This window comes from Harpia harpyja, chromosome 8, assembly GCF_026419915.1.
Source record: "Harpia harpyja isolate bHarHar1 chromosome 8, bHarHar1 primary haplotype, whole genome shotgun sequence".
Lineage (NCBI taxonomy): Eukaryota > Metazoa > Chordata > Aves > Accipitriformes > Accipitridae > Harpia > Harpia harpyja.
Window position 1 is genome coordinate 4,558,067 of NC_068947.1, and position 19,478 is coordinate 4,577,544.

General features: G+C 35.1%; 1 protein-coding gene across 1 annotated transcript in view; it reads left to right on the forward strand.

Moving 5' to 3' along the window:
- IL1RAPL1 (interleukin 1 receptor accessory protein like 1) overlaps positions 1 to 19,478 on the forward strand; it is a 750,372-nt gene that overhangs the window by 82,338 nt on the left and 648,556 nt on the right. The window contains exon 2 of the mRNA XM_052794856.1: positions 5,847 to 5,952. Coding sequence (XP_052650816.1) covers positions 5,871 to 5,952 — 82 coding nt within the window. The 5' untranslated portion in view covers positions 5,847 to 5,870. The remainder of the gene's footprint in view (positions 1 to 5,846; positions 5,953 to 19,478) is intronic.

Sequence of the window (19,478 nt, forward strand, 5' to 3'; positions counted from 1 at the left end):
ATTCTCAAGCATATGATATGTTACATTTCAGGTATCTGCAATCTGCTGCAATTTATTTGTCTCTTAATAGAAAAAGCACTATTCAGAAATCTTATCCCTTACCACACAAAAAAGTCACTTAATGAAGTAATTAGGAACACATTAAGCAATGTAAACAGTGTGCAAAATATGAATGTTTGCCAGTCCATCATGTTAAGTGCAAATGCTGTTGTTGACATTACTGTTTTACACAAGACTAGGAAAATAATTATTGAGCCAGACCATCAGGATTCTGGTCCTGACAGAAGGTTTCTTGCTTGTAGAATAATTTTTAACTACTTTATATGTTTAAGTAATGCATGTTTCTTAACAGAAACTTTCGGGAATGGCACATTATATTTTTATATAGAGAGATACATGGAACAATCTTAGATTCCTCCAGCCAAATTGCCATGTGTACTGTACCTTGCATGATGGATGGAGTGTTAAGGAGATGAAAATCCTAGCAATAAAAAGTATTTTTAAAAGAAAGCAGTAACGAGTGCCAGGTTTAGTGGGAAATGCAATGATGCAGTTGGTTGGAAACCTCTCCAAAGGACTCCGCTGAGTTCCTATTCACAGCCTGCTCTGCTGGACAGGTGGCATATTGGCTTTTGGTTATCGCTGCTTAAAACACTGTCACCATTCCTTCAACTCTTACTGCTTTTTTTAATCATCTCCTTTTGGTTTTTTGTCATGACAGTCACAACTTTCTTGAACTTAGGAATGCTGCTTAGCATGGAGGAACAAGGGTGGTTTGCAAAGGAAACCCAGTACCTTACTGCCTTCCTGGTGCTTATGACTGGTTTCTCATGAGTTCTTAAAAAATTGATTGCTGAATCTTTTTGTTTTCTGGGACTCTGGAAAGGACTGTTTTTATTGACTTCTGTCTTTGAAACAGGTGCATTTTCCTCCAGCTAACATTTTAAGTATTGTTAGGGCTCGTGCTCTGTTCTAGGGCAGTAACGTCAATTCATTGTCATGATCTGCTATTTGTTTATGAAATCACACTGATTCTAATTTTACTTTTTTCTTGCAATTTAAGAATTTAAAGCAATTGTTTTCAAGCTGCTTGAGTTGTGTTCTGGATGTACCAAAGATACTTAATACTATACTAATATTTTGTACTGTCCTTTACACTTTGTGAGCTCTAATGACATGCTGTTCAGAGATTTGTAAAGAACTGTCACATAAGAAGAGACTGTTACTGAACAGGCATTTTTGTTTGTTTCTTATGTATTCAGGTGATGTTTCCTTGTAATTTTGTTACTCTTTCATAGTTTACCACGGATAGTTTTGTGCCTTATTCCACAATACCGGCACCAAGAAAAAGATTTTTCAGTGCATACCCCAGTTATCACTTGTCAAGAAGGGAAGTTGAAAACTGTGATATTTTTACTACTGTTTAAAGGCTTTTCTGCCACACGAAAATACACAGGCTTAAGTGAAGAGTTAGTTTTGTTTTGTTTGTATGTTTTGCTTTTTGTTTGTTTTTTTTTAAAGCAGACTAATTTGCTAGCTAACAGCACTTTCATGACATCGCCAACAGGGTTCACAGGATCCTGAAATTTTTTAATTTTTTTTTTGTTTGAAGGGGATATGATGGAGGAAGATAATGAAGTGGTTTTGAACATGTATAAAAGAACATTCTTCAAAGTTAGAAAGGCAGCACAGGAAGAAAAATTATTTTCAGATAATTAGGTAATGGAAGCTAGCTAGCATTTATAGGCTAACTGAGAATCAACTCCTTAAAGTTATTGTAAGGGACTGAGCCAATGGAAAATTTCTTACTTCAATTAAGTTTAATTCAAGTTTTGGGAAAGGCCCAAAATGAACATAAGTAAAATTAGGAAATGAGAATTTTCTTTTCCATTTTCCTGCCTTATCAGGAATTGCCTTACTATTGTTAATTTAATCTCTGCTGAGCTGTTTTGGGAAGCATGTGTATATGTGGATGCATTTTCCTCACAGTGAGTGTTTATGACAGTTTAAGATAAAAAGCATTCTTGGCATTTCCCCAAAGAATGTTAGTGTTGAGATACAGCTGTATTTCCATTTCTGTCTCAACTGGAAAATGAGATATTTGGTGATACAGATGCTAGAGGCTTTCTATGTCATTTTTGTGTCAAGCAATGACACCTTTGACAGAAGAGACTTTTAAAAAAATTAATAATATGCCCAGTTAACGTTTGTGTGGAATATATTTATCCAGGAATATTCAACATGTTTTCAGTGTTGTGGTTCAGGCAAACAAAACAACCCACTACTGAAAAATCTGAAGTTTTGAATACTGCTTAAAGATGAAAAATATTTCAATTCTTGCTATCGTATAAAGAGCGAGCAACCAAGAATCCCTGGTTCTAAAAGATTTTGTTAGTCTGCTATTCACCCATGGAGTCTAGCAGTCTTATAGCCAAAGAGCATGTAAAACATGCCAACATTGATGCAACTTAAAAAGCAGCAATTAAGTTTATAACTACCATACATTGTCTTAGCTTTTTGGTGGAGGTAACTGAAAACCAGAAAAAAAAAAGGACTTTTGTAGATGTGTAAGCAAGCTGTTTATCTGCCTATTTCTTAAAGAAACAGCAGACTTGTTCTACTTCTTAAAATCAGAATTTCTTAATGTTATTCTAAAAAATTAAATTACAGCTAGGTGACTAGTAAAACAGTCTCTTCATTAACAAATTCATTGCTGAAAGAACGCTGTTTCCAATTCATGACATATCACTTTCCAGTTAGTGTTAAGAATTTGACATCTCAAAATTATGCCTTTTATTTTGTTTTTCAGTTTAAAACCTAAGTGAATGTTACAGGGTCTAGGCCTCAGGCATACTCATTGTAGCAGTGGGGGCATTTCCCACAAGTGGACTTGTGGGATCTCCCTTGGGATGATTCTTTTTTATTTTCTTCTGACTTGCCTATTTTGTTTTTACAACCAATTTCACTAGGGTGCCATTTTCGAGAAAAGCCAGTTGCTGAGGCGTTCACCTGGAACAGGGGACATGCAATGTTAAGTACCTGTTTTGAATCAGTCATACAAATGAGATGAGTCTGATTTTCCAACCTCCCAGACAACTTCCGAAGCCATAAGACACCAGCTCCACTACACAGATCTTTAACTCTTTCCATTCTCTTTGTTTGAGCTTTTGATTTTTAAAATTAAGAAAAGAGCAGAAAACCTTCTCGTGCAGAAAAGGAAGTGGTAACAGAAGAGAAGGGTTGGAAAACTCTGGGGAGAGCCCATGTAAGATCTAATTTGTTGCTCATATTGCTGCAAAGAGGCAATGGCTGCTGCTGGGAGCCATCCCTCCCTTTTTTTCCCCTCTAGCAGTATGTGCTTTCTGGTATCTCAGAGACAGTAGCAGACTTTACTTTCTAGGGATTTACCACAAGCAACGTAGGCAACAGCCAATTTTGCTTATGCCTTAAAGCTAGACCTGAATCTCTGAGAATAAGTGTACATCACAACGGCTTCCACAGTGGCATTGCATGTTTAAAATGCAGTCCTTGCTATACCATTGTAATAAATATGGTTCTCCTGGTTGACTTGACAACTTAAATGAGTGATATATGCATGGACCAAAAGAAGGATTTAGTTGACTGAACTGTTTTTTATTGATATTATTGTATTTACTGAGCCTTTCTTTGATAACTTCAAGCTTTATAGCTACTGCATGGTTTCCCTACAAAAATATGTATAAATACATAGAGATACATACATACATATATGCAATTGTATGTATATATTTGCATTTCTTTCACAGTGATCAGCAATATCATCTTTTGATGTATGGTCAAAAAGGATGTGTTTGGATCTGCTTTCACAGTCAGAACCTATTTAGTGAATTTGTAATTGCATAGTAAGATCCTGTGGTTCTTTGGACAGTATTTATTAGGCTCACACAGAGCAAGGAGTTGACTCTTGCTAGTACCCTGGAGGCTGAAGATATCAGCTTCAGGATTTCCTGCAGCATCAGTTAGTGCAGTGACTGAGAAATGAGACTTTCATTTCAGAAAGCTTGACTCGGGTCTGCAGTAAAATATGGCATGACACTTTGTGATATCTATTCACTGTGCCCCTGGAAAATTAACCTTCACTTCTAGCTTCTAAAATTCTTAGGATCTATATTATTTATAACTGCCAGTTGCCATGGTACTTAGTTAAATTATAAACTTAACTAAAAATGTTACCATTGCACATAATTTAACTCGCAGAAATCCCGTATTTCATATTTTAGTTTCTATGTTGATAAGCAATTTGTTGCCTACTTTTCTGAAGTTGTATGTGAATGCAGGTAAATGATAGTCCTTCACCTGTGATGCTAAAATGCTAAAGTTTGTTCTCAGACAATGAATGAGCAAACATACTGATGCTTGTGTGTTTCTCTGGGAGTATAAATATTGTTATAAAAAATAAGCTATCACAAAATGTTGTTGTCAAACTGTATTCTCTCACTCCCTCATCTTTAATAAAGCCATCATCATGAATGCAGTAGGTTTGTGCTTAGTTCTCAAATGTCTTGAAACCGTAAAGCTATAACATGGATTCTATATGAAGTCATCATTGTTTTAAGTAATTCTTCCCATAATGTGCTCTTTTACACCCCCACAATTTCTTATTTCTAACGTGTTCTGAGATTAAGATATTTTAAGATTCTGCTTTCAAAAATGTCTCAGGTACTCAGTCACCTGACTGTCAATGAAAATGCAAAAGATTCATGGTCTCTTTTGAAATCAAAGCCTGTACTATGTGGTTTCTTTTGAGAACTTTTTCAGTTGCTGTACAGTGCTGTGATTAACAGAGGTCAATATCAAAACCACATTGGTTTCTTCTGTGTCTTTATAATATTAAAGAACCATTGATCACATGGTTCTTTTCCCTGGTTCCCACATTTGGCCTCCCTTTCACCTTTTAACACATTGAAATGTGAGATGTTAGTCCTATCAACCATTCCAGAACAAAGCTGATAATCACCATGACTAGATGATACACTCTTAGTTATATGGGGAATTAACAGAATGTTTAGTCCCTGCTTTCACCAGCTGCTCATACCACTTAATCCCCAGAGGACACAAGTAACAGAAATGCAAAACTTTTATTCACATCTTGGAGGCGGAGGCTGAGCCACAACCTGTGATCCACCTCTCTCCCATCCTGGTAACATTCACTTCTGATTTAGTGCAGTGAATATGTTAGTTTGAACTTGCTCCTGAGGTTTCAGCTCAGTTTCAAGTTACAGGAGTCCCTGCTGGTTTCTCTGGTGCACTCTTATGTTTCTGCTTTTTGCTGTTCCTAAGAAGATGACTGGATTTGTTTTTAATTAATTGTTCATTGCATTGTGAATCTTGTGCTCAATCTGTGGAATTAATAAATGGAAGCAAAACTAATGAAGAAGGGCATTATTTTCTTTTTCCTCAGGGGAGGGGGAGTGGAAATAGATTATATGATAAAAAGAAAGAACTAGATGTTATTTTGCAGGTTTAGTGAAAAGATAACACTTTTTTCATGGATTAAATTGATCAAAGTTGTTTCATTCAGGAGATCTGTTGTAAAGTTTTAACAGGGACCCAATGAATTTTCAATGTGTAGACAAAAGTGGAACTTAAGCTCCAGGGTTAAATGTAGTGTGTGCATGTGTTTGTTTCATGGTGATTTTAGTTTACATATTTTTTTTCAGGAGCAGTAGATCATTTTTGGTGCATTAAATTGCTCACAAACACTGTATTCAGCTTTTCCACAATGTCAGTATTATGATTAGTTACTTCAAGGCTGTTTCAGCACCAATATAAAATCAGTGTTTCTTTCTTTCTTTTTGGTACTCTAGGAAGCAGTCACGGAAAGACAGAAGATGAAAGCTCCTATTCCTAACTTGATTCTCTTGTATGCTACTCTAACTCAGAGCTTGAAGGTTGTGACCAAAAGGGGATCAGGTAAGTAAATATTTATCTTTGTGGTTACAATGTGGTTTGGAAAGAAGTGCTTAATATTTGCAAATGTGTACTAAGGTGGTGTTATGGTGGTTTGGAACATAGTGAAGTGGATTTCAAATTCTGCAGCAAAAAAATTAGTAGCTTCTCTATATTTTTAGACTGTACTGTGTCATGTGAACCTGATGGAAAAACCCAAAAATGTTAGAATCGGATATGTAATGTGAAATCAATGTAACAATTCATCTGCCAAAGGAAAGTTATTCCCAGAACTGTTTAACTTAAAAGACTTTGTTGCAGTCAGTGTTGTTTATGTGAGCTGCTAGATTTATCTGTTTGACTATATACTTTATGGTGAAGAATCTCTTGGAAATGAAGATCATGCAGTTTTGGTTTAGGCTACTGATTTTTGTAACAAAACAAATAGATCAAGCACATTAAATTTAATAACCATGAAAAGTGAACAGCAAAATGTGTTTTTGAAAGGGCTACCTGATACATGCTTGAAGAGTTTAATTCAGCAAAGAAAATACAAGCAGTTTTTCAGAAACCAAGCAGAGGGTGACATGTTTACCAAACATCTTTCATACTGTTACTATAGATGAATTATCTTCATATGTAAATAAAGTGAACACCAATACTGAGATGGTTGGGTGGTTTTGGGTTCATTTTTTGTTTGTCACCCTGAAATTCTAATTTTCCCCTCTTTCACTTTTCATTGGATAAAGAAAAAATTATAGGGTACTACTTCTGCAAACTGTCTTGCTCTGGCACTGAAGGACACTAAAACCTTGATGGAAGTCTTACTCCCATGTTGATGGAATTAGTTAATTAGGTTTGTTGTTACTAGTCGTTTTCCTTTTTTCATTGGAGTGTTTTAGGTAGCTTTTGTGGTACTGTTCCAGAAGTCTGGCTCTGATTTCTTTTTGTATTTTTTTAAATCTGTTTCCAACAAGTTGGTTGGTAGCTGTTGTAAACTGGTGCTTAGGGAGGACACAGTTCTTTTATACATTTTGGGCAACAGCTTAAATCATAACTTGTGTTGTCAATGGAATGTTTTTGTAACATTATGAAACTGATTGTCTCCAATATTTTAGCGACTGGAAATGTAGATGGAGGGAAGGCAAATAAGGTGTACCACTATAAAGTAAGGTATTCCTCAACCAAAACTTGAGATTAAAATATATTTGGGGTTATTTAAACTCAGGAAAACTGGAATATATGGACTGATTCCTCTGATTAACCAATGCAAAGTGGTAAATATACATTTTAATTTCCGCTTGGGAAAGTAATATAATTGCTGTCCAGCAAAAGAAAGAGCATACCATATTTTTTAAGATGTACAGAATGTGTTCTCATCCTGATGCTGTAATGAAAAGGGAGAACTGTAATGGAAGTCCTTGGATCATATGTTACTGCAGCATGGAGTTCTTGGTGTTGTCCTGTGAGATCCGCTTACCCTGTGTGTAGTTTCAATTAGCTGTACCACCGAGAGGGCTGTTTGTCATACTGTATGTGCGCAAAGGAAAAATCTCTGATTTACTGAAATCTCAGATCTTGCTGCCTTTGGTCATGTTGTTTAGTGACTTTAGACTTGAAGAACTTCCACAGAAGTAGGTGGAATGTAGTAACATGTGCTATGCTGCTTGGTTTGTTTATGTTGTTGTTGTTCTTTGGTTTGGTTTGTTTTTTTCCTCCCTTGGGTGCTTGGGAGGCCTATTTTGCAATCCTGAAGTGTTTCAACAGAGAAAACCTTATGTATCTTAACAGAAGTTTTAGCAAAATAAGATTTACTTATCTGTAATATGAGAATAGAAATGGTTTCCTAAAACTAATGCAACTTATAATTGGAAGCAGGAAAAAAAAAATCAACTTGGAAAATAGACCTTTAGTTTTATGTGAACATGTTAACCAGAGGCAGAGGATGGTGAGGACATGGTTTGTGTCTCTTTAGTCAGTTCCACTTGTGAGTTCACTTTGTCCTTGAAATATCAGCATTAAAGTAAAATGAATAGCAAAATAAATATGTTTGCATATTTTTATACTTACAAGATGTTATAATTACAAATATGGAGTAGTAGTATCCACCTTTTAGAGATGTGTTGCTTTTATGTACTTCCTCCTCTGTCATGAATTAAAGGCATGTATTAGAAGTAAAGAAGCTGTTGCATCAATATGCTAAATACTGTCTTAATTGTGACTTACCCCTTCTAATTCACTTTTGTTGAGCTTATTTCTAAGTACCAAACCTGAAAACACAAATCTTGTGTTCTTTATATATTTAGCTTCAGTATTTTATGTTAAAAAGAGATCTATCCTTGGACATACATCTTTTCTATATTGTCAGTTGGATTTTTCCTGCTAGAGTACTTCAGCTCTCTTCTTTTGTAAGTTTTTATCAGCTGTGCTAAAAAGATAGTGATTAATAAAAGTATGAGTTTCTCCATCTGGTAGAAATACATTTCCAACCACTTCTCTGATCTGTCAAGAACGTGAAAACCTACCTTCAGAAAGTCAGTGAGGATTCACAGCATACCAAAAAGGTGGAATAATTTATAGGCTCAAATTCTGGTTTTATTTTTAAAAATGGATAACAATTCCAACTGTCTGTTGGCTTTCAGGACTGAAGTTATATCAAATAATTAGCTATATATGTAAACAATTAGTATCAATATAGTATTCTTTGTGTTGATTGAAAAGCAGGTTAAAAAAAAATCACAAGAGAAAGCTTAGGTTGTGCTGCATTGGATTAAATCTCTGATCATGAGAGCTGTCATTATGCAAAGCACTTAAATGACATTACTTAAAGGCAGTCCTTGAATCTTTCTACCACTGTGTGCTATTCATCAGTTAAATATAATAACATAGGGTGTAAAGGGAAGAGTATTAATCAAATTTTACATTAGCAGGAAAACATGCTTTAAATTAGCTTGCTCACAGCTGTGTGACGTACCTGTTTAACACTTTATCTTGTATGTATGATTCTGTTCCTATCTGACAGAAGATACATCTTTTTTTTTTCAGTTAATGTTTTAAATAATTTCTGTAATACAATGAACAGTTTCAAATTACTCTTTAACATAGAATGGATTTATTTTACATTTAGAGCATGTAATAACTGTTTGTTACATAAGAATGGCTGGATGAGCAGTTCCAGTAACAATTCCATTAATAAATGCAAATTATGCAAGAAACTTCTTCCTATATCCATGTATGTGAAAACTAAATTAGACTTAAGCACACCTAATCTTTCCCTGTCAATTATAGTTGAATGCACAACACCTACAAGTTGTAATGCCTTCTCAAGCAAGAAAGAAAAGATCCTTTGCCTTAAGCCTTGCCTTTCCAACCACTGACTTCAGAGTAGATGTAATCGTTGTTAACTGGGTATTTTAGGTATTCGGTGAAATCCCCGTGAACTTCTGGAGAGGCTTCAGAGCCTGCAACAGTAACTGCAAAGATGAACTTTCATTTGGCACATAATGGATATCAGATGTGATCTGCTAAATGGGAAGATGGCTCTTGCACTACTTCTTGGCCTTTTGAAATATCTCAAAGCATCTCGCTTCATGAAACAGTTCCTCTGTTAAAGCCTACACATTTTGATTTTGTTCAGCACGTGGTTTTACTGGAATTGGATTAAACCTCAAAAGCATAGGAAATAATGCCTGTTTTTTAGTGTGTTGTGAAACTTCATATAAATTTACAATATGCCTAAAAAGTGCATAGATTTACTTTTTGTGCAGTCCACTGAGTGTTGCTCAATGCAGTCCTTGATAGTATTTTGAGAACTTTATGGTAATGCAGTTCTAAATGTTTTCCTTTCCGTGTTTTTTTTTTTTTCCTGAAATTTTCCTGTTTCATAGTTTGAACCAAATTGTGGATTTTTTTTTTTAATCCATGTGGTTTTACATCCTTAGAAACTTAGGTTTCTTACAGTCTGTTCTTTTCAGGTTGAGTGGTATTTGATCACTCGTGGTGAATAGAGTTTTTGCTTATGAATTATTTAATATTCATCAAAGAGGAAGTAGGTTAGGAAGGAGCCTCATGCTGATCCGTACAGATTTTTTCCCTGTAACATGTATGTTAAATAGAATACTTGAACGCTGCATTGCCATCTGGTGGTTTTTTCCCAAGGATGCTGAATACACAATGCAAATAAATTTTTTTTTTGTTAAAAAAAAAAAAATCTGCTAAAAGGGAGAATGGGGGGAAAAGTATGTAAAAAGATTTTGTTTAAATTACATTAAGAATTATGACTTGATTAGTAGAATTAGACAGTATTAGTGTAGTGGCATTTTATACACTCGTATTGCCTAATAGCAATCTGGTCTTGCCTTGTATCAAAAAAGTGAGAGTTGTTATTATTGTCTGTAGTTCTCTGTTTTTCTACAGATTATTATGCCTTATGAGTTAATATTCGGTGTTCAGTTCTGCTATTGTGAATGGAAATTTTCTAGGTTAAATTTATTCTGTGAGGGAATAATTTAACTGGAAGGACATTCTTTCCGGTGGTGGGGTATTAAGATATGTATGAGATTGAAGTCTATAGATGTATTTTGTCAGGTAGCAGAAGATTACTTCTCTTCTTAATGTCTAGTATTTCTGTGCCTTAGCTATTATGAATGAATATGGGTGGTTCTAGTTGTTATACTTGTATGGAAGATAAACATTATGAAAAAAGGAAGTGAAGAGCTTTGATGTTGTGATGTTGGTATTTCTGAATTTTAGTTTGTTTTGTAGGAGCAAAATATTAATTTTAACTAGGTAAAAATAATTCAAGATTTTTTTTTTGTTCTAAAATGAGTGGAATTTTGAGGAACAGACTGGCAATATATACTAGAAATCTCAAGTAGTTATTCTGTTTGACAAATTCTATACCCTTTAAGAACTATAAGCAGACATTTTTCTAAATTACAGCCCTCTATGAATTTGTGCAAATTATTTCTCATGTAAGAATAAGTATATTTTAAAGCATAATATCAGATGTATAAAGGATATCTCTGCACAAACAAGACAGTTTTTCTTTTTCAAAAACATTTTTTAACTGGAAAAGGAACACATGACCTGTGCAATGTAGGCCTTATCAGCAAAGCCAAGATTTTACACCTCATGACAAATGTCATAATGAGAACTCAGTAATTTATTTAAAAAAAAAAAATCTTCATCTGTGCTATATATAAGGAATATACCTACAGAAGTCAAGACAGTTTGAGAACTCTTTTCAGGTAGGAAGAATTTTTGAATTTAGTTTACTTGTTTGTACCTAATAATTGAATTGTCACTATTTTGCAGAAAATAATTTAATATCTATATATAGAATCCAGCTTACGTGGCAAAAACACTTTGAGAAATTGCACACAATTAAGTGCTGAGGCTTAGCAGAGGTCTGGTACCCAGAATTTGAGTATTTGTAGTTTTTATTTTTTATAACCCTCTGGGTGAGACTTGGTGTCCTAAGTGCATAGTACTACATCGATCATCTTATTCTTCCTAGTGTCTTTCCTTTAGTGGTGCCATTCTCTTTTTCATTCTGCCTGTGTTTTGATTGCCTAAGTATTTTCTTTTTGGATTCTTGTCAAAAGGTAATTAGTTGATGAATGTCATATTGGATCTGATATGTGTTGAATAGTAATTGGATGGTTCAAAAAATAAATGGATAGGCATATATCTGTTCTTTTTCTTACACAATTTGTAGGCAGAACACTCATATATACAGTACTCCAAGTACACTGAGCTTGGAGCAAAGCATTTACAGCAATTAAAGGGTATGCTTCTTGTAAGCCATAGGAGTTTGTGTCAATTGATATTAATGGCCCCTAGCTGTTGTTCTCACTCTGTTACAGAATGTTAGTTTTCCATTATTAATTTATGAGGCTTGTGGCTTTTTGGGTGGTTACACAGAACCTAAAATAATATTTAGAGTCTATCTATGTCTATCTGATGTACAAGATTAACTTCTACAAGCAAGGATTTTTTTAAGTTGGAACAATTAAGACTACTGTTATTACAATGAAAACCTTTTTCTGTTTCTCTGTTTGGTGACAAGAAGCAAAAGTATAGTGAAAGTCAGTCCTAAGCAAAGATGTATGTACCTTTTTTATTTCATTGAGGGGACGGGAGTATTTTTGCATTGTGACCTGATTAAGAAGTGAACCTTACTTCATATGAGAATTGTTTCAAAACACTCATTTTGAATTGGCATATAAATATGCAGCCTTGTTTGTGGTTGTAGCTGTGGGACTGAATGGGGAAAACTGTGAAACATTTTTCTTTTTGAGGGAGAAGAGAGAAAGATGAGGGGAAGCAGTTAAAACCATGATGGAGATAAACAGAAATCCTTGTTGTTCATTCTCAGGCAACTTTCTTATGTCCTGACCTATTCATTCATTCCATATTGATTTTAACACTAATATTCTTCCACATTTTATCCTAAGAATAAAAGATGCTTTTGTTTACTTTTTGCACCCTTTTTGTTCCAATTTAAAGATGGTTGTTCCTCCCCATTTTAATGTCTAGTAGAAATCAATAAGTTTTATTTTTAATGTTAAAACCTTTTCTTTGTATTTGAAGAATGAATTGACTGAGTGTATCCACTTTCTTGGATTTTGCCTAATTATAAGGCATACACCTTGTATAGTGTGTGTCGGTGGGGGAGGGTGTTATTTGCTTTCTTACTTGCACGTTTCTTTTAAAGATAGAAAATCTTCAACAACAATACCCTTAAATATATAGTAATGGGGTCAATGGAGATGAATGATGCCTTATGCCTGCTGGGAGGGAGGTCTAGATGATCTAGAGATGTGAAGACAGTGTAAATGCTCTGTCTCCTTCAATGCTTTTGCTCTGTCCTGAACTTTTGCTGTCTGACAGAACCGTGAGGCCTCCTGGAATTAATATAGCCCACAGAAGAGTTTTGTGGCTTGCTATTTCTACATGGACTCAGGATGTTAAGAGCCATTAGTGTCCTGAAGCACCTTATTTAGACAGCAAAAGTATCTGTATCCCTATCCTGCAGCCAATTCTGGCAAAGCTATTTATGCCAGTTTTGATATGATCCTCACCTTCTTTCTTAACTTATGAAGGAAAAAACCCACCTGATTATTGTTAGGAGGAAAGCATGACTTGCTTTTTGTGAATCAAGGAATACTGGAAGAAAGGAGGAGTTAATTGTTAACTTATTTAGTAACATTTTGCATATTCAGGGAATTAAAGGGTTCCTTTAGTATATGATTTTGAACCTGTTTTTTTGTCTATGCCAACTGTATGTGGGAAGTGTGTATTTTTCTTTAAAAGAATAATCCTTTACAATACTGCATGTTTCTTTAGCTACAGAATGTTGCATGTGTAGCATTGCTATGGAGTGATTTTCAATGTAGGGTTTTCATTTGAAAAACCCTGAAGAATAATCTTTTTGGAAAGAATACTAGTTTTGCTGGTTAGCTTAAGCAGATGCTTGGCCATGGGGATGGTTCAGCTCCAATGGTCTCTATTTTTTTTTAAGCTAAGGACACTGTTCAATATGTCAAATGAACAGCAATGATGCGGATTGTTTACTATAGAGGGGGTGGGGGCTATATTATAAAGAAAGAAAGAAACACGATTCTGTTCCGCCAGAGGATTTGAGCAATAAGGAATGATTGCATTGCAAGCATAAATCCTTTGTGACATGTTACTTACTTTGGAGGCACTATGAAAGCAGTAACTGTTACTTGTCCTGTGAGCATTTATGAACAGGATGGCTGGCATTTTAAAAATAGTTATATGACCTTTTGTTGTTGCTAGGATCCATACTGATACTTTTCAGAGTCCTGGGAGATGCTGAATAATACCACAGTATGTGAAAAGACTGTCTTTGTGGTAGCAAAGGGTCAATGTTTTATAGTGTGCAATACATATTAAAAACTGACTAATGATAGTAAAGGAGACAAAGCAAAATCTAAAGCCAAAAGGACAGTAATAGATATTCTTACATAGTTCGGTCATTGAATTTTAGTAGCTGTTTAGAATGACTCTCTGCTTCCACAGTCCTTATTTTCCCTGGGGAATGGTTAGTGGTTGTTTCACTGATTGGCATCTGATGGCAAATGGCCTAGAAGATGTAAAAGAACAAGTGACCTTTGATCAGAAATAGCTGTTGCAGAAGATTTATTTATTTGAATATTATGCTGTCAATTTTATGTAGAATAATGACTGTGGAGAATAAGGAGACAAAAAAACCTCAAGGACAAGTGATGACTGTCTGATAGACTTGTCTTTTTTTATTTAAGTGTACTCAGTTGTGAAATAGTATTAAAATACAGAAATAAGAGCTGTGATAATAAGTTTTGCCCATTAGAATGTTTTGTTGCTACACTTAAAGCAAATTAAAATTGATGAAATCTGTCCTAGATTAAAATACTTACTGACTTGTTCTTTCTGAAAGATGGAGGGAGAAAGCGCTGTCAGTGCTGTACACACAGATATGTGGGAAGCAACTTTGCATGAAAAGAGATGGTCGTCCTTTATATTGCAGTACTGAAATCTTCTGCCATTCCTGCTCAGGCTTGTTTTTGCTCTTTTGGTCTTTATTTCAAGACCATGGAAAAATGAGTGTACGTAATGTGTTTTTTACTGTTCCCTTGCCACCTCACATTTAGCCATAGTTAATATCCTTGATAATACAACAAACATAGTATTTTCTTACGGGAAAAGTAATTGGCTAATACTAGGAATGCTACCTTCATGCACTTTTATATAGTTCACTGATCTTTTTTTTAGTGAGGTTTGTCATAGTAGGTAGAACAAAGACAGTGATGTGGGATATTAAAAATTAAAGAGCAGGCCATAAAGTCAACAACTCTCAAGAAAACCAGCAACATACATGGGTTGTCCAGATAAGAAGAGCGCAGCCTGAAGTAAAGCTGTTGTGACTATTTTTTTTTTTTAATACAAGGTTGGCTTGTCTGAAACTCCAAATTTTCTGCTGAATGTCATTTGCCATATAAACCAGAGTGAATCCTGAAGGCAAAACAGACGGACAAGGAGCAATGCAAAATCTCTATGTATGCATAGATACCTGTGCTATGAGGGAAGGCTCAATTCCTTCCTAGGGATCATGGAACCTATAGAGATGTTGTTAAGCTGTTGCATAGGGGATTGCCTGGGTGCAGCGCAGCAAAGGTGGATGGAAAACATGGAGCAACCCTGTCAAACTGAGCCCTTTCTAATCAAACAGATTGAGCCAAGTGTGACAAGGAGTCAAGCTGCCTTTTCTAGGAGTGACTAATGCATACCTTGTGGCCTCCTGGAGGCCAGCGAATGCCCTGCTTTCATTCTGCTGACTGTGCCAGCCCATTTTAAGCACTCAGCAACAAAATCACTTTTTCATATTGTAGGTTTATTTTTGCCATTGGCAGTGTTTTAAATATAATTTATATTTTTATAATTTGAGACAGGAAAAAAAAAATCAGTTTTTAAGCTTTGTATTTTTCTAGGAAATTGAATAAGGGTCAGTAATAGAACATTCTAGTTGGGTAATAAAATTTTTTTGAAACAATTATTCAGCAGAATAGCAAGCTTACAAATATACATGTATTCGTTTTATAGTATACTACTTGCTGTGAAGTTTTAGCAAAATGGGGCTATTAACGGATCAAGTAGGAAACTTAAAATAGTCTGGGAAGAAATTGTGGCAAACCATGTTTCTCAGAAAATGCATTTTTATTCGGAAAAGTAGCTGTCGTGAAGGAGAGATGGAACAAATTGCTTCTGGTTTGATAGAAACAATAGGAATGATAGAATAGGATGGCTTTTTTTTAATTGTAATAATTTTTCTATATATATTTGAAATGTATTCCATAAAAACCACTTGAAAATAATTCATAAGATTTGCGATAAGGAAAACACCTATTATTTCTTCTCAAATTTTCTAAGATGACAAATCCATGACAAACAGTTCAGTCTATTAATAAATTTTATTGATTCTCTTGAAATAGCCACCAACTGTTACTATCATCTGAACTTTTTTTTTACAGTTTCTTGTTCAGTTATCAGAGGTCTGTGCTGTGGCATAAAATGATGTGATTTAACAAAAAATAGTTTGGACAGGATGTCGTTTAACAACCTAAAAATTTATCAATGTAAGAGTTTACTACTACAGTACATCAAAATGCAAGAGGTCATTGCCCCACCCCCCAAAAAAAAAGACTATGTGCTATAAAAAGCAGAGGACAATTTTTAGGAGGTAATGCAGTGACTGAATTCCAGCGTGATTATACTTTTACAGTGCCTAGAGAAGCTGTTAACTCTCCTTCACAATAAGATTTGACTCAAAAGCAGCTGTCCTTGCTATCATGTGACTGGTGTCATGCTCTCTGTAATTCAGGGCAAACTTAAAAGAATTGAAATCTTATTCATGTTTAATTAGGTGGACTGCTTCATTCATGATTTTTTTTCACTTTGTCACTGTTAAGTAATGCATGTGTAATAAACCTGCGTTTCAAAATAGGTCATGCTATTCTCATACATGTACAAAGCCAGAATGTTTTGTGTGTGTTAGGCATTGAAGACAGTTATGTTAAAATGCTGCTGTTGATACCAAATCTAGAGTAGGTGCTGCACTTAAGATTCATGATAGCTCATACCTACAAATGCTATTGTTTTCAGTGGGGAGAATCAGTCATTCATTTCAAACTGCTTGAACAAGACCATTCAGCAGAGCTGCTTCCTCACCATCAATGTATTGTGTGTTTGAAATAACTAAAATTTTCCTTTCTGGTAAGTCTAGCCATGAGATCCCAAGTCCTGTGCTAAGTCTCCAGAATTAATAACTTTGGGGAGAGACGAGGCTTGATTTTTTTTTTTGTTTGTTTGTTTGGGTTTAGTTATTCTCTATGACTCAGTCTTTTACTAAAAGCTAGATGAGGAAAAAATGCATGTTCCATGGTACTTTAAGACTTTTTCCCATTTCCTTCCTTCAGTATAGACACACAAGGTGAAAGATGTAACAAGGTATGGTAGTTGCCCATCACTGAACAGCAAATTGTTAGATGTTCCTGGGCAGAGAAACCTAAGAAAGGGCTTAAAAGCTGGTTTTCTGTGCCAAGATGTATTCATCAACTTCAAGGTTTTGACAATTGTGATCAATAGAGAGAAGGAGGCCTCTGTCTGCTGCATGTAATTTCTACATAGCTGTAGACAGTGCAACAACTGTACTCTTTGAAAACATTGCTGTTGAGGATTTTATGTCCAAGTTCTGAATTCTGTCAAGCAGAACTTCAATTTTTTTTATTTAAACTGAAAATCACAGGAATCTAGTTTTCTGATAGGCAGTTGCAGCTTTTAGCAATATATAGAAACTCTTGGAAGTGAATTACTGTGACACACTGTGCCATGTAATTTTCCAAGTATCTGATTCTCTGTTTGCTTACATCAAAGCTGCTTTGTTACCCTTCAAAAACTTTGCAGTTCCTCTCTTTTCCTAGCTGCAGTTATTAAAATAATTGAATTTAATTTCTGTTTTATTAGGTTGATTTCATTAATAAGTTCATGGAAAATAGATCTTTTTCTCTCCCATTTGCCTGATCTTAATTTCTAGGCCAAATTTAGTATGAAGGCTTTAAATCTTTTCTCTTATGGGGAAAGGTCAGGCATCAAGTTCCATCACACTCTAGAGAGCATAGTAATGTGTTATGTATGCTTTGTTCACAGTCTTTTGCTGCTGTGATGAATTCTCAATGACAAGTCACATGTGAGAGTAATTTCTGTTTACATTTGCTTCAGTCAAAGCAAAGGTGAACTTGCTTTTTTCCCCCTTCTTGAAGACCTCTTTCTTTTTTTGCTGGGCTTTATTGTGTGTTTCTGGATTATTTTGGGGGTTGGATTTCTTTTTTATTATAGTTAGTTTTGGTATAAGTAGTACAGTGCTGTATATTTTGTCATTTTGGGGGGAAATTGTAATACCTGCTGAACAAGCCTCTGACTTAGAGGAGCATAATAACCTAATCTAAATACAAATGATTAAAGTTGTTTGTGTATATGAAAAACAAATATGGAGTTGATAATTTCCATTTGAATGAGGTAAAAATGGAGAAAATATTTAATCTACCACAAATGACTTTTAGCTACTGTTAAATCTGAAGTTTGTAATTTTGTAACTTTACTGAAATAGTAGCATGGCAGGTTCTTGTGTAATGTTACTTTTTTAATTTTGTACATTTTGTACTTGTGATGGTTAGTTCCACTTCAAGATGCATCTTCCCTCCAAAACACATAGGAAAACAGTTGTCTTATACCTATTGATAAATTATGCATACTGTGTGGCTTTCAGTCCTGAACCTCAAGTAATGAATAACAAATTCACACAGCAAGATTTAGGACAAAAAGATAAGATATACAAACAGCAAATATTCTGAGAAAGAGGCTTCACAAAGATAAATAATTTTTTTGGTCATTGCTGACCTTTTAATGTTTTTTGCAGATGGCACGGTAGATTATCCATTACCCTTTTTTTCACATATCTTTGGTTATTTAGCTTTTTATTTTAATAGATGCAGACTCATTTAATTACCATTAACCTTTTTACTTAGGTCTGTTTCTATTGTAATAAGTTGGATCTCTTTATTAAGATTAGATAAATTTTTTAAAGTATAACTTAACTTCAGTAGGATCGTTTTATAGTTGGTTAGTTAACCTGAGCAAGAGATCCACATTTTGACCCTGAGGATTTTTTTTCTAATGCTTGTTAGGAATTTTACATTAACACATTGATCCCTATTCAATGCATTCAAATTTTCAACCTAATAAAGTTGAAAACATCTTTCAACATTTTGAAAGACTGCAACTGTGATTATACCTACTTTTAGATAAGAAAAAATAGCATGCAAAAATGAGGTTGGTTTTTGGTGGAAAGCTGTACTGCTTTTAGTATTTCAGACTAAAAGGAGTCATATATCTATATATGCTACTGCTTACATGTTTTATACATATGCACAGCACTTTCATTAAAATAAAAATATTAGTTTTAATTAGAATCATAGAATGGTCTGGGTTGGAAGGAACCTTAAAGATCATTTAGTCCAACTCCCCTGCCATGGGCCAGGACACCTTCCACTAGACCAGGTTGCTCAAAGCCCCATCCAACCTGGCCTTGAACACTGCCAGGGATGGGGCATCCACAGCCTCTCTGGGCAACCTGTTCCAGTGCCTCACCACCCTCATTGTAAAAAGATTCTTCATGTCCAATCTAAACTACCCTCTTAGTTTAAAACTGTTGCCCCTTATCCTGTCACTGCAGGCCCTGGTAAAAAGTCTCTATCTTTCTCATAAGCCCCCTTTAAGTACTGGAAGGCTGCAGTAAGGTCTCTCCGGAGCCTTCTCTTCTCGAGGCTGAACAACCCCAACTCTGTCGACCTTTCCTCATAGGAGACTTCTCTGACCATTTTCATGGCCCTCCTCTGGACCCACTCTCACAGGTCCGTGTCTTTCTTATTTTGAGGGCCCCAGAGCTGGACGCAGTGTTCCAGGTGGGGTATCACGAGAGCGGAGTA